General features: G+C 45.8%; 1 protein-coding gene across 1 annotated transcript in view; it reads left to right on the top strand.

Moving 5' to 3' along the window:
- The first annotated feature begins 18,404 nt into the window (after positions 1-18,404).
- Positions 18,405-27,207, top strand: part of Cnksr3 (CNKSR family member 3) — a 100,839-nt gene continuing 92,036 nt past the window's right edge. The window contains exon 1 of the mRNA XM_050135818.1: positions 18,405-18,962. Coding sequence (XP_049991775.1) covers positions 18,911-18,962 — 52 coding nt within the window. The 5' untranslated portion in view covers positions 18,405-18,910. The remainder of the gene's footprint in view (positions 18,963-27,207) is intronic.

Below are 27,207 nucleotides of genomic sequence, written 5' to 3'. Positions count from 1 at the left end.
TTAAAAATCTCTTGTTGAAAATAGCTAAAGCTAAGGTTTGCTGCTGTGAAGAAATTTATTATAACTACAGAATATTTAGATAATTGTTTACTGTGTATGTGTGTGTGTTTCTCTTCTTTTTATAGTCCAATATTGGGATAAGGCACCAAATGTCAATACTATTTTTTAACATAAAAACAGAAGTAGTATTTTCATTACTATTTTATCAGATCCCAAATTTCAGCCCTTGCTGTCTTTATATGAAGGGCTAAGAAATTCCTTACAACAAGATTAATTCTGGACAAGGCAGACAAAGAACCAATTAAGTGACAGCCTCTTCATAATAAAATTTATTTAGCATTTACAGAATCCCTTATGGGTATTTTTACATTTAATAAAGAAAATGAGTACACCAAATAAAAATACTTGGTGTGTGTAAAATCTTATATATGTTAGGCTTATCAACCAGTTGTTCCTTGTCTTGTTGTATAGATCCGGAAGTCTTTCTTCCCACTTTCTCTAAAATCTTAACAAATCCATCTTATTCTTGCTACTCAACACAGCTAAGACTTTCTGCAGCCAGACCAAGGCTATGCTGCAGCAGCCATGCCCATGGTGCTACCCAGCCAGCATCTCCCCTGCTGCTCCAGGCTCCTGCCCTCCCAGGAAGGAGGAAGCCAGTTTTGAGAGCAGCTTTTCACAGTCTTCAGCATTCCCTCCAGGATCTGCACACACCTGCATTACAAAACCCTCAACTCTTGTTTAACTTTACCTGTCTTCCCCACTCCCAACTCACTGTGCTTACTCTCCTATTTATTCACGAAGAGCGTTTTATGACTTATGTGTTGTAACCCGCACTCCCTTTCTTTGTTACTACACGAGAGTGAATCTACTGTTTTAGAAGTGGGCAGAGAAGAACTTGTGGTTGGAAAGGAACTTTAATGTTTAAAAACGAAAAGCAAAGGAACGCACAGAGCAGCTCTTATTTTAATTAACTTCTTAATATAGGATCTGCTACTTCAAACTGATCGTCACTAAATCTGTTCAGCAGATGTTAACAACACACTGGAATGTAAGCAGTCCATGTTGGCTGGTTTTTATGTCAGCTTGACACAAACTCGAGTCATCTGAAAGGAGGCAACCTAAATTAAGAACATGAGTCCTTAAGATTTACTGTAGGGCATTTTCTTAATTAGTGAATGATGTCGAAGGGTCCAGCGCACTGTGACTGATGCCATCCCTGGGTTGGTGGTCCTGGGTTCTATAAGAAAGCAGGTTGAGCAAGCAATGAAAAGCAAGCCTGCCATGGCCTCTGCATCAGCTCCTACCTCCAGGTTCTGTCTGAGTTTGAGTTACTATTCCGGCTTCCTTTCATGACGGACTGCACTATGGAAGTGTAAGCCAAATAATCCCATTCCTCCCAACTTCCTTTTGATTATGATGCTTCATCAGAGCAAAAGTCGCTCTAACTAGGACAGAAATTGGTACCAGGAGCTAGGCACTGCTGCAAAAGACCTATTGTGTTGGGTCTTGGAAGGATTGTGGAAAGACTTTGAAACTTTAGACTAGGGAGCCATTGGCTGTTCGCAAGCTGACGAACTGTTCTACAGGAGATTGGACGGTCAGAGTATTGAGAGAAATAAAGATGATGGACGCCTGGGCTGTGAAGTTCCAGAAGGAAGTTCAAAGGTCACTTAAGGGTGGCTTGAATTAAGGTTGTTGAATAGTTTAAGAATTTGTGGTTCTGGTAAGCTGGAGCTAAAGACTCACCTGTGATTAACAAGAGATCAGAACCACTGAAGTGAAACCTTTGCTTTACTGGGACAGTTGGTGCTGGTCTACGAGAGCTGAGGAATTAGTGGTAACCAAAAAGAGATCAGCATCACTGAGGTGAAGTCTTTCGGGAGGTTATTTCATGAGAGACAGCATACAGAACCCATATTTAAGAGGTGGCCAAGGTTGTACCTTGCGCTGCCACCTGAACTTGGTGGTGTAGGAGTCACTTGGCTGGCACTGGTTTTGAAGGCACGAAAGGGTTATAGAGAGCAGATGGGGCTTGGCACCATGAGAAGCCAGGAAAAGCACATTGGAGAAGGTGTAGCCTCAGTAGGTGTTGAAGCCTCAAAATTGAAGGGGTCTTGGAGAGAAGTTGAGTCTTGGCACCATGAAGAGACTCAGGAGAAGCTATCTGTGAAAGTGCAGCCTTGTTTCAACACAGACCCCAGCGATTTGGAGATGCCAGTACCATGGAATAACCACCAAAACCAGCAACAGTGGTGGAATGGAGCCAGCTGGATCCTAGAAGACAAGCTGTGTGTACCTCTGGGAGGATCCAGAGAAGAGACCCAAGCCCTTTAGAGGAGCCCAGAAGAACACGAGTGAACCTTAGCTATTGGACATTGAGTTATTTACACAGTTGGAGTTTGGTTTTGCTTTGATTTGATTGTGAATGTGCCTGGTTCTTTTCCTTTTAGAGTAAGAAAGTATCTAAGTATATATTTTCAATTTTAGAGGAGCCCACAGCTGAGAGACTTTGAATTTTTAAAGAGATTTAGAATTTTACAAAGACTTTGGATTTTAATAGAGACTGAATGTTTTTTCAAGAGGCTGAATTTTAAGTGTTTTTTTTTGGAAGATTATGAGACTTCTAAAATTTGCAAAGTTTATAGTATAATGTTGTTATTCATGTGTGATTTTGGGAATAAACAAGAAAGGAACGGTTATGGCTTAACCTTTTGTGTGTTGAGTTGACAAGAGGTTAACTGTGCCTTGTTCTGTGTCCCTTCTCTTCTTAATCTAAGACTTTTTTTCTTAATGAAAACCCTTTGTTCTGTAGGCTTCTAGTGTGTGACGAGCTGGGTGAGGGGCTGATGTCTCCTTCTATCAGACCTAGAGTGCTCACGCCACAGGCTCCTTGCCCTGTGGTGTGATGCCTTTGTGATCAGGGATGGGCTTTATTTATTTTTAAATTCCTCCTAGTTTTTTAACATGCCACATGAATTATTAAGGAGAAAATCTCTCTCATCACTGTTTTGTTTGCTCATCCATTAGAGGATAGTTTTTAAAATTGGTTCATATTACTGTCAGCGTACACCAGATTCCATCACCATGAACAAGCATCCAGAACCTTTATTCCCCTCTCATCCAGTACAGCTTCACCAGAGATGTTGGATGCTGAGGGGCATGGACATGTGCACACACATACACACACACACAAATGAGAGACAGACAGACAGATAGACAGAAGCACACATAGACAAACAGGCACACATATGCATATAGACAGACATACAGGCACACACAGAGACACAGACATACATACATATAGTTACATAGACGCACAGTACTCATATATGCACATGTATACATCCATATACATGTACAGATAGATACACACACATACTGCCTTGCAGACTTAGTGGTTGTTCATGGTCTTAGTATTGCTTCGAACAGGGAGCTCACGGTCAATGGGGTCATAGGTGACATAAGCCCCTGCTGTAGCTGTTAGCTCCAGTCAAAGAAAAGAAGAGAAAGAGTGAGCTCACACCATTCAACTAGCAGAATGGCTGCTGCAGAGGGGCACAGTGGTTAGGCACAGGTGTTTTGCACTTTATGTAAATGACCGTAATCATCATTATGTTTTTTATCAGAAAGACTCACAGACTATTATTCCTTATTCCTGTCTTCAGTGTATTTTGAATCAGACCCAGAATGTTCTCTCGGAAACCTGCCATTCCTTTCTGCCCTTGTCTTCACCTCCAATCCCATCACCTTCTACTGATCTCATTCCCTCACAGGGGATCTGAGAGCCTCTTACCCTCCCAAACATATGCCGACCCTGGACTCTGCTCATGACCCGTCTTCTCTGTCTTCCCACACTGCTCCTCTGCCACACACGTTGCTGGACCTTAGTGTCAGCTCCAGGCCTGTAGAGGATCTCAGACTGAAACAGTAGAGCACAACCCGGTTAGGTTAGAAGCTACCAATGCTGAAAAAGAAGGAGGTTAGAGTTCAGCGGCGGCCATGTGAGAGTACGAGTTTCTGTGAACGTAAAGAGCTGCCTCTCAGACTCCTTAAGCTGTGGCTGGGTGTGCTGGTGAATGAGAGGCGGAAGGAGACAGCCAGAACAGCCATCAGCCTGGAGCTTCAGTCACTGACCCAAAGCTGGGTCCCTCACCTGGCTCGCTGTGAGGAAACCAAGTGTGGGGGGCATCCTGACACCCCTACCAGTGTATGCTCAGCCTCATGGGCAGACGCCACATTGACAGAGGTTGTAGAACTGCAAAACAAATTTCACCCAGAGCTACAAAAATTTCAGAGAGCTGCCCGTGTGGAGGGTAGATTGTCAACCCCATTTGCAAAGGAGTGAACTGAGGGTCAGTGAGAAGCAGTGTGTGGTACAGCGGAGACCCTAGTGCTGCCAAGTGGCTAGGCCAGAACCCCCGACTCATGTCAAGACAAAGAGAAGGCGGGGGCGTGGGGACGCAGTGAGTTCCGGGTAGAAATGGGAGGACAGTTGGAGAAGAAGCAGCTGAAAGCGAGGGAAAGCGAGGGAAAGAGCGTGACCAGGCCCCCACACTGAGTCTTTTCTCACCTGCGTGCACTCCTTTTGTTTACCGATGAACAGTGACAAGTTGCATCGGTCACCTGGGCTCTTGAAGGGTTTTTTTTCCATCTCAAGAACTGCTGACTACAAGTTGGAAAACTTGAGAAAAATTTCGTTCGATTTTCTGGCATCCCTTCTGGTCCTGGCTTCCAGCTCTGTTTATAATGAACGCGGAGGGCTGCAAAATCCTTCAACGGCGCCACATCTGGCACCAGGCCCCGCTTTCTCTGAGAAACCCCAGTTAGCTTTCTTGCACTTTGAAGAGCTGGGTTCTAAGTTCTGTTGACTTTATTTTAGTGTCGCCTGTAAAATAGTCTCCTACAAATGACTAAATATTGAACGGCTTCTCTCTTACTTCTGCTCTTTCCTAATCTAAAGCCCGAAAAGCGCCCGCTGGAGAATGGAATAAAAGTCTGTTGTTTCAGCTGGGCGGTCGTGGGGCAGACATTTAATTCCGGCACTCAGGAGGTAGAGAGAGGTGGGCATCTTTGAGTTTGAGGCCAGCCTGGTCTACAGAGCGAGTTCTAGGCCAGCCAGGGATACACGGTGTCTCGAAAAACAAAACAAAAACTGTTGCTTTGGAACAACAGAAGGGAGAGGACAGCTGTTATTTGGTGCTTCCCCCCTTGCTCTTCACTCTTACTGTGTGGTTTCAAGGCTGAGATTGTTTCCCTGAAGGGAGGGTCAGGATGATACTGGTCCCCAAGTCCCCAAGTCCCCAAGTAAGTGGGTTTTCAGTGTTTAGATCAGCGATGTTACAATGATGTTAAAACTGATGGAGGACCCAAAGAACTTTTGTGTGGACTGATGTGGCTTATAGCTGACAATATTGCCCTAAACAGAAACTAAAACTGAGAAAATTATGAAAAACTTGCAACATATTAAAACCTCCGTAATGATGCTGCAGAAATAACATGTTAGTGTGAGAGGCATATAGACATTCACGAGGGTGCATGCGTGTGTGCGTGCTCGCAGACACAAGTACCCAGACGTGAGGTCAGAGATGGAGGTCTTCTTCCATCGCACCCCACCTTATTTTCTGTGCCAGCATCTCTCACTGAATCTAGAGATCATCAGTTCGGCTAGGTGGCTTTGTTAATAAGCTCTAGACATTTGCATGCCCCTCCCAAACATTGGGGTTACAGACAGGAGTCACTGCATTAGCTCCTAAGTGGACTGAGGATCTCAGAACCTCATGTGTGGGAGGCAGGCATTGTACTGACTAAGCCATCTCCCTACCCTGGAATAATATATTAAAAAATATAGATAGAGATATCACACCCAAAAAATTCTAAGAAGAGAGATGTTTTATGATACTTATGCAAGTGTGTTCTATCTGGCACAAAAGCAGATGCATTCTTGTGTGTGTTCAGTTTGCTGCAAGACCACACCTCAGGCAGCATCTGGAAAATCCTATTGACAAAAACATGAATATCATTGAAAATAATTTTGACCATATGAAGCTCCTGGACCAATGGGGTCTCCAAACCGTACTTAGTGTAATAGAAAATGATCATGCCAAAGGCTTGACATAATCTAGAGAGGTCATGACTTAACGAGCACAGTCACACTCAGCAGCACTAGAAGCTTGATTACTGACAGACACATCTACAGATTGCCTTTTGGGGACTGTGCTGTCAGGCATCTCCTTCTTTTAAATCTAGTCACTTACGGTTCCTTAAGGGGGGTTGGCACTTGGGCAGAAGCAGTAGAATGATTAAAGAAAAGCAGCCTTGGGGCTGGGGAGATGGATTGCTTGGTCAAGGGCTTGTTGTGCAAGGATTTGAGTTTGAATCTCCAGAACCCATGAACCTGGGGTTCAGATGCTGGCGAGCAGAGATAAAGGGACGGTGGGGATTGGCTCGGTAACTGGTCTAGACAACCGTATCATTGGCTGTCTCGGCAAAACCCTATTCCCAAATAAAGTCCATTCACAGGTACTGGGATCGAGGAGAGTCACATACGGTTTTTGGAGACTACAAGCTCAGCCTTAACAGATCCCATTAGTCTCTGGCTGTCTGGAAATAACTTTTATTGTTATGTGTGTATCTGCATGTGGTGTATGTGCGTGTATGTGTTTGTGTCTATGTATGTATATGTACATGGAGGCCGGAGATTGACATCTGGTGTTTTCCCCACTCTCTCTATCTTAAATTTTGGGACAAGTTCTGTTTCTGAGCCAGGAGCCCACCAATGTGACTTGACCGGTCAGCAGGCCCCAGGGATCCTCCTGTCTTAACGGTGCTGGGCTTATACACTTGCATTATCACGCCTGGCTTTTTAGGTGGTGCTGGGGCTTTGAACCCAGGTCCTCAGGCTTTTACAGTAAGCACTTTACCAACGGAGCCATTTCCCCATCTCTTGTTTATCCTCTGTCTTTGTGTAATGTTCTTTTTGACTATAATCAACATTGAAAAGAGAATGAGCCTGATCTCATTTAACCAAGTTTCTGGTTAAAATTGTTCATTTGAGGAAATGTGGAGGAAAGAGGAGTATTTAAAACTTTGCTGCCACTAAGCAACAACATCCAGAGTGTGGGACACAGGTGAGGCGTAAGACAAAGGCTGGCAAGGGGGCTCATAGGGAAAAGATGCCAGATGCCAGGATAATGACCCAAATTTGGTTCCAGGGACCCAAGCACTAGAAGGAGAGAACTGAGCTAATTCTTTCAAATGGTTCTTGGACTCTGTATATAGTCGCGACACGTACATGCTTACACACATTCACATATATGTGCACAATAATTAAATAATAGATAAACAAACATATGAATAAATTTGTTTGTACAGGCTTCCTTGGCTGTGCAGTGTGTATCTGGAGTGTTAGCAGCCCTAAGCTCAGGGCTCTTCTCTCTGCCATCTTCTTCTCTGGTGCTATCCATGCTTGCAGGGTTTTGATGGAAGCAGTGGACAAGGGATTCAACTATTCTCTGCCACACAGCCACACCCTGGAACTGGGAGTTCTCCTTGCCTTTGGGAGGAGAAACCTGGACAGAGTTGAGTCCCCTCTCCCCTGCCTCTGGCACTGGATGCAAACTTGGGGCTATTGAACAGTGGATTCTTTGGCTAAATCTGTCAAGACAAAGTATCTCATATTTATCAGATTGAACAATAGACTCACTGTGTGTTGGTTCTGAAGGCTGAGCATTCAAATCAGGATGTCTGTAAGCTCAGCTCCTTCCTTCGGTCCTAAGGATGCTCTTCTTGACTTGGAGATGGCCATTTTCTCACTGGCTCTTCCTTCTTTTCTCCTCCTCTTGCTGTCTGTTTCTGTGCCCAGACTTACTTTTTAATGAATTAGAACACTGTTCATTTTGGAGTAGGGCTCACCCTGATCTCATTTTTACTTGCTTGTGTTTATGCTATTCCCAAATAAGGTCACCTGCTGAAGCGCTGACCCTCAGGGGGTTAGGACTTTGACATATCTTTAGTTGAGGTGTTCTGAGGTTCCAGCTACTTGGCACAGAGTCTCACTTGGGAGCCTTTCCTGTGTGAGGTCCATAGGTGTTCCCCCCCCCATAGGGAGGGTCAGAGCCAGAGAAGGGCCATGGGGGCCCCACACTGGTGTGTCAGTCAGGTAGCTGTGCACTCTATAACACGGCATATGTAATTAGCAACCGTGGTAAACACTGCCCATTCTTTTTCCTCAGCCTCACTGTCTCATAGGAAGCCAGCTCCGTGACCTACTGCCAGGAGCAACTTCTGTCTGTCTGACAGCTTTCTTTGGCTGATGTAGCCTGCTGCAGGCCAGGGAGTGAATTCTCCCTTGGAAAGTTCAATCACCGACTGAGCAGAGCTTGGTAAGCAAGCGCCTCTGTTCCCTGGCCCTTGGAGGGCGAGTTCTGAGGAAAGGAAACCATGTGGGCTGAAGTCAGACTTTCCTCCCTCGTTTTAAGGTCTTGTTTTGTTTCAAGACAGGGTTTCTCTGTGTAGCTCTGGCTGTCCTGGAACTTGCCCTGTAGAGCAATGGCTGGCCCCTAACTCACAGAGATCCCAAAATGCTGAGATTAAAGGCATGTGCCACCACCACCCAACATTTTATAGGCTTAATGAAAGGTACTTGTTTAATGTGAAAATTAATATTATATAGACATGTATAGATAATTCCTTCATAAACATCTATTATCTACATCTATCTATATCTGTGTATTTATCATCTATCTATCTATCTATCTATCTATCTATCTATCTAGCCATTGTATAAACCCACGAGCAATGCCTATCAAGAATGTTCACTCTAAAAGAGTAGAGAATTGTAGTTTTCTTGGGCTAGGAGAGGGGTAAGTGGCAAAAATAACTTATAAGACTATTTTAACAAGTTGTTTTCTTTCTCAAATGACTTTATTCTCACCAGTATTATGACTTTTTTGAGGATTTTCTGAACCTGGCTCATGATTTTTATTCCCCCTCTATTTTAGTTTTTTAAATTATTGACACAAGGACAAATGCGGCTATTTCTTGACAAATCCCATCATACCACATACATACCTGTGGCCTCCTCCCCACGGCAACCTCTTCCAAACATAAGGCCATTAGCTCAATCTTTATCACCGTAGGCAGCAAGAGTTCATATGGCATTGTCATTTTCAAGATCGGACCCCCTCCTGATTGGTTCTCAGTTCTTATGCCTCTGACTCATTCGTGCACCCCCCTCTCTCTCTCTCTCTCTCTCTCTCTCTCTCTCTCTCTCTCTCTCTCATCTGTTTACTACTTCCTAGTAGTATCGTCTTAGAGATGTCAGTCAGTCCAGCTTTAGCTCAACCAGCCCACACAAGACCTGGTATTACCTTTTCTCCTTCTGAAGGATTGACTAGAACTTGTATAGTTGGCGTTTCTTTGACACAATCCAGCCCTAAATCTTTGACACAATCTCTTCAGTCGCTTACCATAAGACTAGGGTAGTGACCCAGCTTACTAAAGTCACATTGTTGTTTTTTGAGGAGGTTACATTTTATTTTAGGGAAAATTATAATCTATGTATATGATGTCTAGATGCTATCAATTGTGTTTCGTTGACACCTCCTGTACAATAGAGGCTGGTGGTAGACATTCAACCCTTTGTTGGGTGGGTAATGAGATAAGCACGGGCTTTTCAAAGCTTCTTTAGACTTGAATGACAAAAATACACTGTCAGCACTTACAGGGCAGTGTTCAGTGTCCCGTGAATGCAAAGAAAGTAGAAGACACAGTAACTGCCACAGGCCAACACAGAGGAAATTATAGTACCGAAGAAAGAACCAATTTAGCAGGGAAGGTATTGAGCTAGGCATGGGGGAAAATGGTTAAATGGGTCCTTAGATGTAAATAAGAAAGGCTCTGAGACAAAGGAGACTAATGTCTCATCTCTGCAGCCCCACCAGTGCTGAAGTGTAGCTCCATGGCTTATTCTGGCCACTCTAAGACCTACCGTGCTATGCTCATGTTACAGCGCTTCTGATACAGCCAGGAATCAGCACAGTTAATTATACTGAGAAACCTTTTTAGTCCGTCTTCCCATATCAGACAGTTGTTGTGGAGGTTTGCCTGTATGCTTGTGTGTATGTGTGTGTGTGTGTGTGTGTGTGTGTGTGTGTGAAAGAGAGAGAGAGAGAGAGAGAGAGAGAGAGAGAGAGAGAGAGAGAGAGAGAGAGAGAGGATCTTGCTAGAAAGCCTAGCTAGTTTAGAATTTTAGATTCTCCTATCTCAGCCTACTGAATGCTAGGATTAGAGACGTGTGCCAGCACACCTAGCTATGCACATATCTATATATTTTAGAATTACTTTAATTACCATTAATTATCCTGAAATGTTTAAAAATAAATTAAAAGGATTTTGGAGCTCTCAGAGTGAGCTCTGTCTTCTAGTCAGCTTTAATTGTCAGCTTGACATGGAGTAGAGACAGACAGCTGAGACTAGAGCCTGCACTGAGGGATCGCCTGGGTCAGATGGGCTTGTTGGCCTCTCTCTCTCTCTCTCTCTCTCTCTCTCTCTCTCTCTCTCTGTGTGTGTGTGTGTGTGTGATGTTTTGATTGCTAAATGATATAATAGGGCCTAGCCCACCATGCATGGCAACATCGCTAGGCAGGTAGGTGGTCTTGGGCTGTATAACAAAGTAACAAAGTATGAGCCTGAGCTTTCTCTCTCTCTCTCTCTCTCTCTCTCTCTCTCTCTCTCTCTCTCTCTCTCTCTTCCCCCCCCCTCTCTCTCTCTCTCTTAAACTCTGGTTGCTAGTATACTCCTTGAGATTTTCTTTTTCATTTCAGAGAGAGCTGGGAAATATAAGGTTACACATTATTAATTCACATTTATATTGAACATGATTCATTTTCTGGAACTATATGATATATGGTTAAAATAAAATCCTTGCATGTTTTAGTTTAGCTATTGCACCATCCAGACAGATGAACAGAGCATGTTAATAGGATAAATATATACACTCTTTATTTGTTCATTAAAAAAAAAATCTCCTTTGGTTTCCAAACCAGTGGATTTGGGTAGTGTATCTTCAGAAGTCCTCAGAAGTGTAGCTCCTATGTGGGACTTCATTGCGCAACTTTTCCTAGAGAGACGTGAATGAATTATCCACCCTCAATAGGACACCAGTGACAGGACAAAGAAACATTGCCACCCTAGTGAATTTTGGTGGGCTGTTGAGGTTACTGAGGTCACTTATAGGAGCGTGGTGACTCAAAGGAAGCTGTGTCATTGAAAGGTCCATCCCAGCATGGATGACAGCTTATGGAAGCTGCATCCTCGCCCATGGAAAGCAGTTCGGCTGCACAGTCTCCTCTCCACCAGTAACCGTTTACTGCCTCGTTAACGTTGGGGATGGGGCTTGGGAATAGTTTCACTTTCCGAGCTTCCTTCCCGAGTTTAATGAGCCGCCCGAGCCCTGCAGGCTTTCCCAGCTTCCTGAGTCTGAGTCCACTCCATCCTTCTTCGTCTTTCAGGAGGGAATGTTTCAATTAAGAGGAAATTACTACACACACACACAAACCCTCCTTAGGATCGTTGGCCCATAAATGCTGTAAAATGTGCTAAAACTCTAAAATTGTGATCAGTTGCATTTTAGCTGGGAAAGCAAGCATGAGAGAATGCATGGCTCCTCAGAGGATAAAGCAAGATGGAGAGATGAGGGTAAGGGAGTATTGTCAAGATGCTTGGCTGAGACGCTTGCACGTTTTAATGGAAAAGTCGAGCGACCTTGACTCCACGGCCCCATATGTGTTGACAGTTACAGGGCTTCCCTCTTAATAAATGAAATGGTAAATTTGGAGTTCATCAAGTTCAATTGTCTCCATGCCTGAATTCCCTATTGGGCAGTCTTCCATGTAAGGCATTAGGGGCTCTGTGGAAGCAGGGAAGCTTGGCTAGGGATTGACCAGGACCTCACTCCTGGATGTTTAAAGATAATCGACATCGACCAACAACACAAAGAACTCTTTTTTTTTTTTTTCAAAAGGGAATGCTTGTAAGTCTCTTAGTGTATTAATTAGTAACCGAAGACAACACCATTCTTTGAATTATTCCCATTTTGGGAAAAATAACTGTAGAACTCAGTGGTACAGAAATGTCCCAGCTAGGGTTTCCATTGTGTGAACAGACACCATGATCACGACAAGTCCTATAAATGAAAACATTCAACTGGGGTGTCTCACTTATAGTTTCGGAGGTTCAGTCCACCACCATCATGGTGGGGAGCATGGAGGCATGCTGGCAGAGCAGACATGGTGCTGGAGAAGCAGCCAAGAGTCCTATATCTTGCAGGCAAGAGGAAGTTGTCTGAGACACTGGGCAGTATTCTGAGCATAGGAAACCTTAACCACCTCCCACAGCGACACTCTTCCTTCAACACGGTCATACCTACTCCAACAAAGCCACATCTCCAATAGTGCCACTTCCCACGAGATCATAGGGGCCAATCACATTTAAGCCTTTACAAGAAAGGAAGTGAGAGAAGTGTATTAGAGACAACCAGATAAACTTGAGCTGTGTGTGGGTACATCCTGTCTCCTAGATTCTCTCTGAATAGTATAAGAATCTCTTATAATAAACAAGCAAACAAACACACACAAGAAGAGTGACCCCTGATGTTCTCCTCTGACCTCTATATTTAAGTACAAGTGTGCACATGAACACACAAGAACATGCACACGCACACCTGAATGCGTGTGTGTGCACTTGCGGGGACGCGTAGGCACACATGTGTCTCTCCTTATCACTGCAGCATTTCATTTTTAAAGCCAATGCATCGCACACTGACTTAGGTGAGTTTATGTGACCCCACTAAGCCATGTAAATATGTATCAACAGGAAGAAATGGCTGCAGACTTCTGTTTGAAAATCTGCCCTCCTCAGCTGCCCTCAGCAACTGATTTCTCACCACTAGAACCACGAAGTTTGAGGTGAAAGGATTAGTATTATTACTATTTAGATAGGGTGTCTCTACAAATCTTTGACCGTCTTAGGCAGGCCTTGAAGTCACAAAGATCTGTCTGCCTCTGCCTCCTTTTTTCCCCTTTCTCTCCTTCCTTCCCCCTCTTTCCTTCCCTTCCTCTTTCCTTTCCTCCCTCCCCCTCCCTTCCTTCCTTTTTTTGATTTTTCAAGACAGGGTTTCTCTGTGTAACTCTGGCTGTCCTGGAACTCAATTTGTAGACCAGGCTGACCTTGAATTCAAAGAGGTCTGCCTACTTCTGCCTTCTGAGTGCTGGGATTAAAGGTGTGTGCTTCCACACTTGGCTGCAAAAGAATATTCTTTAGGAGCCAAAGCCTGGCTTTCTCAGAGTCAGACGGCTGGCTATAGATTGGCTGAGACAGTGGATATGAACGTCAGTTGGAACGTCGAACAATTCCTTTTCAAAATGAATTTTTATGAGAAAAGAAACTTTTCCGCCTGTACCTTATTGATGAAGCCATGTAACCAAAAGACATGAACAGGAAGAGGGAGGAGGCTCTCAGACCAAGCAGACTTTAGAGTTGGCTTGCCTGAGTCTCCGTTGGTGAAGCCAGCACTGCTGTGACTCGCTTGTTCTTACTCTGCTTTGGCTGGCAGGTTTGGGACCTTTACAGGGGACATAGTTTGGGGCTGGCAGAAGTGCAGCCCTGGCTGGCTGTTCAGGTCCAGTCTTTGCTTCTCTCCACCATAGACAGGAAGAGTTCATGGAGCCCAGGTGCCTCTGCTTTCATCTCTAAAGGACTTTCCGCTTGTAAAGCGAGGACTTGTAAAATGAGGCTCCCCCACATCTGAACTCTCCCTTCGCCCGCCTAGCCTCAGTGACTTCTTACTGACGAGGTCCTGGAACAGGGGAAGAAAATGGACTGGGAACGCCTGTACCCCCACACCTCAGTCACTAGAAGCAGAACTTTCTAGTTGGTTGTCCTGAAACTCGCTCTGTAGACTAAGCTGGTTTGAAACTCACAGAGATCAGTCTGCCTCTGTTTCCCAAGTGGATTAAAGACGTGTGCCACCACCACCTGGCAACTTGAAATAGTCTTATAAAATATTTCTGTTAAACCATTTCAAATAAGAAAAATAGGAAGCTGTGCGGCAACAATTGTTTTTGCCTGTCTTGTCCACACTAGAGCATTATATTCAAATCGGTGTTTTATTTCTAATGCTCAAGATTTGCTTGGAGTAATTTTGATTTTTCAAAAAGACTTAGGATGGTCTCCATGCTCTCTCAGCCTATGCCTCTGCCTGCCACTGTCGACACAGAACTTGTGTTGGAAACAAGGATCGTTGATCTGCTGGTGTCTTATTTCCTTGTCCAGAGAGTCTGAGTCCTCGAAATCCTAGGGAGCTGGAGCAGCAATGGGGGGGGGGGGGGGGGGGACAACATTCTGTTCTTTTCAGACACTCTGCAATCTAATACCTGCTACAGGGAGCACCATGTAGCCAAGGGATGAGGAATATGAGACTGACTGTCCCTTGTCAAAGCAACGTGCTCCCTGTTAGCTGCTTTAGCATCCCAGGGTGAGAGACTTACCTGTTCGTGGGCATTGCTTCATGTAGCAAGTCTTCCAAACTATACCTCTACATCGGTGATTCTCAACCCCGTACGTCACGAGTCCTTTGGGGGGTCACATATCAGGTATCCTGCATATCAGATATTTACATTACAACTCATAACAGTAGCGAAATTACAGCTATGAAGCAGCAAGAAAATAATTTTATGGTTGGGGGGGTCACAACACAAGGGACTGTTTTAAAAGGCCACAGCCTTCGGGATTCAGTTACCGTGGTCACTGTTTCTGTGTTAAAACCAGCTCTTCTGGACGTGATTTAAAATAGTGGAGGCAGGGGATGAACACTTGCCTGACACGTATGTGCAAGGCTCCGGGTTCCTTTCTAAAGAAATAAATCAGTGGAAGGAAGCCTGGTGGTCTACACTGGGGCCACCTGCTAGTTTGGAGCCCGAGGCCAAAGACTGCAAGTTCACGACTTAAGTGAACTACAAACCAAGATCAAAGTCAGCCTGGGTAACTTGATCAGAACCAACCTTAAAAAAAAAAAGTCAAAAGGTTGGCTATACAGATCAATGGTGAAGTGTTTGCTAGCGTGAATGAGGCCTTAGGTTTAAGCCCCAGTATGACAAAAAAAAAAAAAAAAGTAAAAATGAAAAAATAATAAGAACCAGTAAATGACATGAGGTTTTTCAATCTTTAAGCCCTCGACATTGGTCTGTGAGATAAAGACAGTCACTAAGAGGAAGCCCAACATCAGCTCTCCTGCTGTCTGCAGGGTGACAGCATTAAGGTTCTGGAATGATTAAAGCCTTCAAGCAAGCGAGGCTGCGTTTATTTCAGTGAAAAGATGTTTGCGAACATCACTACCTGGTGGGACGCTTGTGTATTTAGAGAGACAATCTCATTGCTGTGGTGCAGACCCATTGGAACTGAGTGAGAGACAGGCTCCTCAGCAGCAGGGGTAATTGAGTTAACTGATGGCTCTGCGGCCAGGTGATGTCATAGATAAGGCCATTGCTCCCCCTCTCCCCTGGAGGATATTTCGCGGGTGGAAATTTGCAGAATTAGTTGCGGTCTTTCAAGCTAAAAGATAAACAAGACGAGACAAAGTCTATGTGGAGAAAAAAATTAAATGATTTTAAATGTTCTGAGAATGGTAGGCAAAGAACATCATGATTAGAATCACCACAAAGTGGGGTGGGGACCTCAGCCCGGAGGAAAAAGGCTGGGAGCAGTTGGCATCTGAACACACATTCTTTCGTTATGGGAAGTGTTTTGAACTGGGGATGGGTTCAGGGTCTTTACTCTTGCCTTTGCCCAGTAGTTATAGGAACAGTTATGTCTCCAGAGTGCTCCGTTTCTGCTTTTCAAGTAAAGCTTAAAATGCGTTTTGAAGAGACTCAGATTGCTAATGTGAAATTGATTCCCAAACTCCCTTGTCCAGGTCCCACTGCTCCTCCTGGACCTTGGCTTCTGATTAAGGCAACAGAGAAAAAAAAAAAAAAAAAAAACCCTTCCTGGGAAAGTCCCAAGATGTCCAAGAGCGGCTAGCTGTGTTTTTTTTTTTTTTTTTTTTTTTTTTATCTCTGTACTCAGTTCAGTATGTTACAATATTCACACGATATTTTGTTGGTTAAATAATTGACCTAAACATGCAAGGAGGCTCGTTAAAAAAAAAAAAAAGGAGAGAGAAATACAGGAGGATGGGTCCTAGTACCAGCACAGTAACACATCAAATCAATCAAAAGGTTTGCTCATTTCTCTAGTCACTTGGGAGGAACCCTGGTGAGTATCAAGGTGGGAAGAAAGGAGGGTACAAAGTAACAAGGTCACAGGAGCAAGCAGAAAGAAAACTGGCAAATCTGTAAACGATTTTTTTTTGTATACACATCAATTTCCGGAACTGTTTATCTCAAATCCCACCTCTTTGATATGCCAAACTTTCTCCTTGAAGTTTGCACTTCGGAGGGGCAGTCAGCACACCCTAAAACTTTTGCATGCTAACAGCTGTAATTAAGGTAGAAGCCTTATTTACATAGTAATTAGCCTGCCGGACTGGAAGGGTAAACAGATCGCTAATGCTAATTCATTTAGATAGTTAATTGGCCTTCCAGGTTGGAGATTTTAACACGCCTTTCTTGGCATATTTTCTGTGTGCGCTGAGTATGGAGCGTGCTGACCATGGGACAAAACTCTGTGAACTGGGCTCTGGAATTTCAGCTTCTAGCGCTCCAGCGAATTGCAAAGGAACTAGGGAACATGGTCAAAACCTCAAGTAAAATTCTACAGCAACATCACTAGCACTTGATTCTCTGTGTGATTTTGTTTGTTTCTACACCCTGATTCATATTATCTCAGCCTAGTTATTGCTGCCCCGGTTTCCGCAGGCAGCACTGTTGCTTGGTCATCCTGGTCACACGGTGATAGTCGAAACTGTCTTAACAGTTCCCTCTGAGCAAAGGTCAAGATGGTTCTCTCTTGAGGCCATAAAGATGGTTAAGGAAAGAGACAGGTCAAAGATCATTTCTAAAAAGAGGGCAACTATGCTACCAGGAATCTTCTTATGGCTTTGCCAAGTCTCTGGGTTGGCTAATTGCTTTTGGTTTAAAAAAGATAGCTATTTTTGATAGCTGGACCTCTCTACTGTATAGATGAATCACACAGGAGGGCTAAGGTAGTTTACACACTATATGCCCACCACAATATACCACACACACACACACACACACACACACACACACACACACACAGAGCTAACGAGCTCTGAGCCCTGGGTATTAGCCTTGATTGTCCCAGGTACTAAACAGCACCTACCCCATCACGATAAATATTGAATGAAGGCAGTGGTTGGGACAGAGGATGCATCTGCGGGTGTTTACTGAATGAATAAACTCGAACCACTCCCTTAGGCCGGGAGCAAGGTAGTAGGGAGTGGGAGAACAGATCCAGCTCAGTCCACCCAACACCAAACAGCCTCTGCCCTGGATTGGGTTAACAGTCGCCATGGGGAAGATGGAAATCAATAGCTATAATTGAAAGAAGACTCACTAGGGGCCAAAAGAGAGTCTCTGCCTGTGTGTGGGAGGTAGAGCCGGGAGGGCCAGAGGGAGGTAAACACCGGTTATAGGCTTTTCCCCAGAGCCAGGCTCTGCTTCCAAATTGAGGCTTCTAGTGTGGAAAGGGCTCTCCTCCCCTTGTCGGAGGCGGAAACTGGGCATTCTTTTCTCCTCCTCCTCCTCCTCCTCCTCCTCCTCCTCCTCCTCCTCCTCCTCCTCCTCCTCCTCCTCCTCCTCCTCATCTTCTTCTTTTTTTTGGCTTGCTGCCAAATTTCGCCCCAGGGTTAATGACTAATCCAAATCGAGCGTTAGGTCATTTTGAAAATATGAATATTACACTATGGCAAAACACAGCTCGAAGAACTGCCGTTCTGCTGTTATTACCCTGAGAAGTCGATCCACGGCAGCAACCCCGAGAGCAGTGGTACATCGCCACCCTTTTGCCCAAAGCACACAATTGTGACTTAGTGTAGGAAACGTAAAATGAGCTGGGCAAGATCTTCACTCGAAGCTTTTAAAACAAGAACATACACGTCTTACTTAAACAAACAACAAAGAACTGTTCACAAGGCTTCCGACTGTTCGGGTCCGACTAGGCTGGGACCTCTTCAGAGCTAACCGGCTTGCCAGGGACTCGGGCAGCGGAGACAGCCCGCCTTCTGAAAAGGAAAAGTAGAGCCCTGGAGAGCCGAGCTGAGCTTGCCTGAGAGAAAGTAACCAGGGACGGCGTCATCGCGACCCCGCCCCCTCCCACGTGTTGCTCCCGCTCAGCCCCGCCCCTTCTTTTATTCCCCGGAGCTCGGTTTAGAGCTGAAACTTTGCAACTCGAGCGCGCACGCTCTGCGTTCTTCCCCGCCTGGGCGGCCTGCGACGGTGGCTCAGGAGGTGGGATCGGCTGGCGGGAAGGCTTGGGGAGCGGAGTGGGGACCTCGGCGGGGACGGACGCCGCTCGCAGGAACCGCGGAGTGCCAGCCGACCTCGAAGTTCCTGACCAGGAGAGTCCCATGCCTGGACAGCCCCGGCCTGGAGTCTGAGGTCGCAGCGGTGCTCCCGCTGCTGCGGAGGTCGCCGAGGAGCAACTGTCTCACTGAGCTACGTGTGGGAACTGCAGCTGGACGACCAGCCGATACCGGACACATCTGTCACGTGCGCTGGGGCCCAGGACCGCGCTCTCCTGGCTGAGCTGCAGCGGGATGGCCCGCTAACCGTGGCCATGCAGGCTTGAGCGGAGCGGACGCCCAGGGCGCGCAGGGGACAACCGCAGGCGCGGGCTGCAGCACTCCGCCGCTGACTTCCTAGCCCAGCGGGCAGTGAAGTCGCTTACCATGGAGCCCGTGACCAAGTGGAGCCCCAAACAAGTGGTGGACTGGACTAGAGGTGAGCGGGTCGTGGAGGACCCCCCGCGTTCTACAGCCCGGGAGATGGGGCGGGCCAGGAGTCAGGAACTGGGGTGCTTGGCCCCTCCTGAGGGCGACAAAGCAAACTTCTGCCGAGCGGCCTGTGCGCCCCTATCTGGTGCGCCTGCTCCGAGCGGTTCATTTCGGTGGGGGTGCGCGTTGTGTGCCGCGGACGGGGTACCCATATTTAAGCCAGGGAACAGTGGAATGGCCTTTCTGTGAAAGATGGGCTGGGCATTCGGGCCAGGGGATTTGGCGCCAGGGCACTCTCTCTGCTCTGCTCGGGTACCGTGCCCGCGACTTGCTGCCTGTAGCCAAGCGCAGAGACACAAGGCGTCTTTGTGTGGGTGATTGCCGCTGTATCTAGCAAAGGCTGAGGGCCCGGAGCAGACCGCGGGCGTGACCGGGCGGGCGGTAGGGCAGGTAGACGGAGTCTCCGGCGGCCAGTCTAGCCTGTCTGTTTGGGTTGGAGAGGGTGAACTGGCTTTCGTGCCTGAGAGAATCCCTGCGCCAGGACTCCAGCAGAGGCAGAGACTCAGCTCTGGAGGAGCCAAGACCCCCGGGGGCGCAGCATTTCGAGGCCAGTTGAACCCTAAGAGAGCAGAGTGTCTGGAACTACAGTCCAGTTCTGTACAGTGCTCGGAAAGAGGAAATCCAGTGGGTGCTGGGCGGGGTAGCAGGAGTGGAAGGGTCTCTGTTACTTTATCGTTTCTCTCATGACAGTTGCCAGAGGGGTTCGACTCTCTTTGGCCTCTTCGGTAGAACAGAGTTCACTGAAATCAACTAGTGTGTTCTCAGGGGTGCCACCTCCTCACTTCAACATTCGTTTCAAGTTACTTTTCTTGCCTCCTTCTAGTTGGTCTTCCAGATGAGTGGCACCCTTTTTCAGTAGTCGTTACAGAGCTGTAGAGTTGGGCACACTCGGCTGAGTGCTCTGCGTTTGCTTTTGTTCATCCCGGTGGACATGAGGAGTAGATGATGCTGATGTGTCCTGGTCATCTTTCAAATTCCCCTGCCCATGGCTGTGGTACAGTGGAAACTCCTCCTGCCGTTTCTCAAGCCAGTGTCTCAGAGAGGCCCCTGGAAGGGGATGTCCCGGTAGGGAAGTGTATGCGGTCCATGTGGTCACTCCTGTCTTCTCTGGGGAAGGGTACCGTATACTTTCTTAGGAAGTTGTTTTCCCAGTGGCCAGAATTTCCAGGACTCTCAAGTAAAGCTGCTGTGAGAAGCACAGCCTTGGCGACTGTGCCAGGGTGAACAGTAAACCACAGCGTTAGCAGCAGTAGACTTAAAAGTTATTTTAAGCCCATTCCCTTAACACGAAGTGTAACTTGTGCTGAAGACAGTACCAGGCGCCTCAGCTAGCTTGCCGAGATGGAGCAGATGGCCTGCTCCACCATACCGACCGATCTCAATTGCTGTGTGCTACGTAGGCAGCGCCCCCGTGTTTGAAGACTTAGTGTGAAGAAGGAAAAGAAATATTAACAACTTTCATGTTTATTACATATCAACACGATATTTTGAATAAAATTTACTTCTAAAATGGACTCCAGCCGTTTACTTTTTTCTTAATTACTGCCTCTGATTTTGCAGTGACATGGCTCATGCTTGTGGCTCACAGTTGTGTCTGTTGTATGGTACTGTTCTAGTCTCATGAAGGGCGACAGAGGATGACTCTGGCCTTTCTGTGCCGCTGCCAGCCTACTTAATAGTCTACAACCAGAAAGATGGTATCAGGCAGACAGGAGGGTGATGAAGTGAGATCTTCACACCCTCTATATAGACAGATGATAGATATATAGATATATAGATGATAGGTAGATAGGTGATAGGTAGATAAATGATAGGTATATAGGTAGATGATAGAAGATAGATGATAGATAGATGCTAGATAAATAGATAGATGATAGATGGATAATAGAGAGATGATAGACCTCCTTTTGTCCCTTCATCCTTTCTTAGGATGGGGAGAAAATGTTAATTTGCATATGATTATTATCATTATTGATTTAAAAGGAAGGAAGTTTAAAGCATATATTGGGGACTTTGGCCTTTGGCCTTACGGCTTGGTTGAGGCTACTTCCGTTTAGAGAAAGTTTTGAGCTGCCCTGAATGAGCAGCTGTGTTTAGGACCCTTGGTGCTCACTTCTCAGGTTACGGACCTGTGCTGGCACTTGGCAAGTGTCCTACAAATTCTGTGCCCTTTTGACCTCATAGAAAAGACTTAGATACTTTCTGTGTTAGAATCTTAAACAAAGATAAAAGGTGGAAATACTTTGCCTAACTCTTGCATGGCAAGAGGCCATTTCTTGCAGAGTGCATGGCGTATTGAGGGAGGATTTCTTGCTATAACGGCTCATGGGTATGACTTTCCCCCAAACAACTGACATAAGCTATTTGTTTTCTTAGGGGCTGTTGTTAGCTGTCTTTGCTCGTCTCTCTGCCCAGCTCCCACTTTATAAATACATCCCTGTGACAAGCAGCTTGTCACGAAGATGTTGCCACTCTTGGTGTTGTAACTATGAGTGTGGGAGTTACAGGGACCGTGAAAAGCTCCATCTACACTCAGCCACATCTACCGCTTGGGCTTATGTCAACATCACAGATCCACGTTAAGAAAGAATGCAGTGTGCTGGATAAACACGCCCATCTGGCTTTTATTATTAACTTTTGCCTACACCATTAGCAGTTTCACCATGATATGAATAATTGCCTGGTAAATATTAACAGTCTCAGGCGCAGGGATAGATAGGTGTCGTACAAGTATCAACTTACTTTAATATGCACAGCCGCCTTTGAGGCAGGAACTTTTATTCCGTTTTGCTCTTGAGGAAACTGAGGCACAGAGAAGCTAAATACCTTGACTGGTGTCACCCAGCCCGTTGGTGCATAGTATTTGATTCACGTGCCTAGATGCTGCCTCGTTCCCTTTTGTCAGGATTGTCCTCCCAGGGCAATGCAGAGAAAGCACCAAGACTCGAGACTCGAAAGCACCCTAGGAGTAGGCCCACGGCATTCTCATGATACAATGTATTAATACTGTGTGTCAGTGGCTAGAGCCATCCAGCATGTATGTATTTTATTCTTCATGGTCTCTCTGTGTCAGAAAGTTGTGTATACATGAGATGGATTCTTAGTTCATGGCACCTTTCCAACCAAACCACATGGTTAAAGGCTTTTTGCAGATTTTTACTGTGTGTCGAGGCAGCCACACAACAGAAGAACCAATGCGCTAAGCAATTGTGAGTTCTAGTTTTCTCTCTTAGGAGAGTCTGAGGTTGGGCAGCCCAGGGGCTGCTGTCATCCTGGTCTCACGCAGGTGACTAGTCTGTCTCAGGTTCTGTTCCTGTGGCGGGCAGGAAAAGGGAAACTTAGTATCAACACCCAGTGACAGCCAAGATTCCCCTTTAAAACGTTCCCTGTGAAACCCATTCAAGTCATATGGGCTCCATCTCAGTTGTCAGAGTGGCTGCATGGGCACTTTAGACCGGAGAGAGCCCATCACTATAGATTTGTGTGTATGTCCGGTGCTGGGAATTGAACTGAGGGCCTCACACGTGCTAGGCGAGCACTACCACTGTACTGCACTTTCAGCACCGAGTTGGGCACATTGTGACCTTAACACAGTCGGGATGAGTTAGGAAGGAAGAAAGCCTAGGTATTGATAGGTAGCCCGAGTGTCTACCACGTGGCATTGAACATAGAATATAGGCCATACATGGTATGTACTTCAAGAGGGACCCAAACCCAGTTTCTTACTTAGAGACCACAGCCCTGCTCTGCTGTAGAAATACTGTCATTTTCATTTCTCTTGAGTAACCTCAGGTCAAAACCTTAAAATAGACGGGGTTTTTGGCCTTCAGCTTTCTTTAAATACTAGTTCTGGAATACGTCTCTGCCCCCAGTTGCGTTTCTGTTTTCACACTGTTGAATTCAAGAAGGAAGGCACTGCTTTGTCCAGTGTCCCTGTCCTTCTCTTGGCCATGATCGGTTAGAACTGGCAGCTCTCAGTCACTGTGATACTGAGCCAGCACATCTGGATAGCTCAGCTTTCCTGCCAGAAGCCTCTTGCTGGCCAGTGGACCGTCAGTCACTGTCTCCACCTCTATCAGACAGTGGCAGAGACTTTCCCCTCCCAAGGCTGAGCAGGTGGCAGTGGAAGCATCTGCCTGTCCTTCGTCCTTTCCCTGGAATGCCCGAGCATACAACGTATCAGCATCCTTAAAAAGGGTCTCACTGTGTGCTCGTGGAGGAGCTGGGGGGGTTTCACAGTGTAGGTGAGCTGCCGTGTGCTCCCTCACTGTTGAGCGCTGTCTTTTCTCCCTACAGTATCTGGAGGTCAAGTTTTTGCATTCCTGGTTCCAGTTCAGGATGTACCTTTCCTTTTGGCCTCTATGGCCCCTGGAAACGGGAGGTCTCAGGAGCCATAGCCGTTTTACCGTAGGTCCAGAAATGTTGAAATAGGAGCGGCAGGGCTGCGTCCCCAGCACCCGGCCGCCCGCATGGCTAGCTTATACCCAGAAATAATTACACGGAAACTGTATTCTTTCAAACACTGCCTGGCCCGGCTAGGTCCAGTTTCTTATTGGCTAGCTCTTACATATTGTTCTAACCCATTTCTAATATTCTGTGTAGCCCATGAGCTGGCTTACCAGAGAGGATCTTAACCTGCATCTGTCTGGAGTGGGAGCATCATGGCGACTCCTCCTCTAACCTTCTTTCTCCCAGAATTCTCTTCTGTATACTCCGCCTACCTAATTTTCTATCCAATAAAATGGGCCAAGGCAGTTTCTTTATTAGTAAGAAATCATTCCCACATCATTTCCCCTTTTTCCGTTTAAACAAAAAAGAAAGGCTTTAACTTTAGCATAGTAAAATTACATATAACAAAACAGTTATCAAGTAAGAATTACAGTTACAATATTTATATCTATTTTATCTCTTATCATAACTAAGGAAAACTATAACTATTTATTCTTCAACTCCATCAAAGACTCCAGAAGGATATAATATTATCTAAGTAAACAAGAAATAAGAAAACTCTAGAAATGACAGAGACATCTCGCTGCCTGGACAGTCACCCAAAGTTCCTCTGTACCGTTGGGGCATCCATCTTCGGCCTACAGGCCCATGGTATCCAGATACATTTCCATGAAGCAGGAAATTTTAAAGACAGTTCAGTCACTTTCTGCTGTGTTCTGTAGAATGTCTTGTAGACTCTTTCATGAATCAGGAACCCCGAAAGACCATCTCACCTTTAGGCAAGTTCAGCAGTCCTCTCTCTGAGGGTTCTCTGTGTCCAGTTTATGCAACAGTCCAGGCAAGAGCAGTTTCTTGCCCAAATGACTATCCAACTCCATAAGGATCCTCTTCGATGCCCATCTTCCTCTTGAAGTAGCTGGTGCTGCCAGGAGCAGACGTGTCTCCTTGTCATGAAAAGTCCTAAGTTATTAAAATATTTTAAATGCCATATTCTGCAGTCTTTGAAAGATATGAAGAATGCCTATCTAATTGAAATATATCTCTATATATCTAGAAAATCTAACTAACATGACTACAAGCTTAACTATTAGCAATGATTATCCATTAACAACCTATATTTCCTAATTATACATTACATTTTAAGTGAACTACATAATCACAATACCTTAATCAAGTTCAAAAATACATATACATATAACAAAATTGACCTTAAAATCCATACCAATGCAAATTATTCATATCTATATCATATCCCCCTTTAAATGTAAAAGAACATTTATAAACAATATTTGGGAACATGGGCGTAGTTTTTTCTCTCCAAACTGCTTCCTGCTGAATAGGGGCGTCGTTAATTAGGTCTTTTGTGGTATAACCTGTGTGCCAGGGTCATCTCGGTTGGCAGTTGAGTGAAGTAATTTTTTGAGGGTGTTCACAGCAACCTTTCAGGAGGGCGTGGTCTATCATACCATACCGGGATAGATGCAATCCATAGGGTCACATCCTCTGTGGAAACAAAAGAAGACCCTCTCCAAAGCACAGAAACTCCTTCCCGCCGACTCCTTCTCTGGCTCTGTTCTGTTTCCTGGGCTTCAGCAATTAAGTTTTCTTAATCACTATAGTGGAAAAACATTTATTATGTGGTAAATGCTGTTTCAAGAGCTTGCTTTAGACACAGTCCTTTGAGTCCTCAGAAAAGTCCAAGCAGAGACGTAGGTACCATTGTTAGCCCATATTAAAGGGATGGAGGCAGGAAGGAGGGTTTGCTCAGGGTCATGGATTTACAAGCAGTGTGCGCTTTGAAGCTCTCCTGCATCTCTTCATCTCTGATGCCTCATGCCAGACAGGGGAGCTGAGTGGCTGGGAGCGTGGGCACCGCAGTCAGATCAGTTGGCATCCCGGTTTGCCTCTGACTGTGATCTTATATAAGTGCCCCATAAATTGCTATGCTGTGTTTTTTTATTGCTTCCTTCCCTTTATCCTATAGCTTCAGGTCATGAACTGTTCTCCGAGCAGTGAGGTCTCCTAAGGTGGATTCTGACCGTAGAGAGCTCCGGTTGTCAACCGGTCAGAGAATTAGAGTGGCACATGTAGCCCATCAGGAAGGTTCTAGGTTGGCTGATGATACGTACCTCTTGTTCATATGGGGCAAACCATCCACATTTCTCGTTTCCTCTGCGTGTATGTGTGCACGTTCATGTGTGTGTGTCATCGGAAGTCAACCTCAGACGCCATTCCTCAGGTGCTGCCTATCTTGTGTTTTGAGACAAGTCTCTTGCTAGTGCTCAGGGCTCGCATTAGCTCAGCTGGCGGGCCAGCAAGCTGTCGAGACCCTCCCGTCTCAGCTTCCCTACAGTAGTAGCTTTACAAGTGCACGCTGCGTGCCTGACTTTTTAACTTGGGTCTGGGGCTCGAGCTTAGGTCATCATCTTTGATTGGCAAGCACTTTGACCCACTGAGCCATGCCCCCGGGCCCCTTGGCATCTGCTTTAAGAGGAATTCCACTTCCAACTAACATGGCATTAAAATGATCCCTCCCGCCACCACCCATACCCACCTGGTCCATGACCTCCTCTGGCATTTTCAGGCCTGTCACGTCAGAACCTATTTTAACATGATCCCCTGGCCACCACACACCTTTTACGGTTGGAGAAGCCCTCTTGCAGCACACAGTCAAAACACATGTTTTCAAAGTTAGCTGGTAGGCCCTGCCGCTCTCCACATGAGCTCAGTGCTTGAGTTCTGGAGTACTCGCCCTTAGGTTGAGGGTATTTGACTTGGCCACTCATTAAGACAGAAAAGGCAATCTTAAGGCTCGTGCTTCTGTTTACAGGCATCACCTAGCAACAACGCATGCAGTTCTTAGCAAAGTAAACGAGACATTGCCCCTGTGAGTCTTTATCTGTCCTCTGGGAGGTTTGGAAAGCCCATAACAACTTTGGGATTTATTTATTTATTTATTATTTATTGTTTTACTCTTTTTTTTTTTTTTTTTTTTTTTTTTTTTTTTTTTTTTTTTTTTTNGGTTTTTCGAGACAGGGTTTCTCTGTAGCTTTGGAGCCTGTCCTGGAACTATCTCTTGTAGACCAGGCTGGCCTCGAACTCACAGAGATCCGCCTGCCTCTGCCTCCCGAGTGCTGGGATTAAAGGCGTGCGCCACCACCGCCCGGCTATTGTTTTACTCTTTACGGTGAGTGCTGGAAAGGTGTTGCAGGTCAGTGCTCACTGTGGTTGAAGCTTGCTTGTTTCACGTGGCTCAGCTGTACTTAGGATGACATGACGGGCCATTGGCCTGTAATGTCTTCTGGGCTGGGGCCACGTGGGGATTACCACTCCTAGCTGATTTTGAGATTCCTGTGTGTATATTTCGCTTTTGGCGGACAGAGACAGTAGATGCCACCTCAGGAATAAATAGATAGCCACAGCAGTTTTCAAAATTCAGAAGTTCGTGTCATTGCCAAACTTGGCCGTCCTGGGTCCCGTATCCTCGGAGATGGGAGGGCACCTCTTTTTGTCCAGTCTCGGCCATCAGAGGTTCAGTGTGCCGCTGCCTCTTCCTGTGGCTGTCGCAGCTAGCCATGCTTGGGAACATCTGTGGACTCATCTCACTTTCCTTTCTCTGTTTGGCTCCCATCTCTGCTTTCTCTGGAGTTTTATCCCTGGCTTAGCCATTTTCTGGGCTTGACATGAGCAAGTGGGGCTTTGTGAGTAAGATGAGTTGTCCCCAATCAGGAGGCCGGGAGCTG

The sequence above is a fragment of the Alexandromys fortis genome, unplaced genomic scaffold (assembly GCF_014885135.2).
Source record: "Alexandromys fortis isolate MF-2015 unplaced genomic scaffold, M_Fortis_MF-2015_v1.1 scaffold_23, whole genome shotgun sequence".
In the NCBI taxonomy this organism is placed as follows: Eukaryota; Metazoa; Chordata; class Mammalia; order Rodentia; family Cricetidae; genus Alexandromys; species Alexandromys fortis.
The sequence above is the reverse complement of the archived record's forward strand: the minus strand, read 5'-3'. Positions and strand labels throughout refer to the sequence as shown.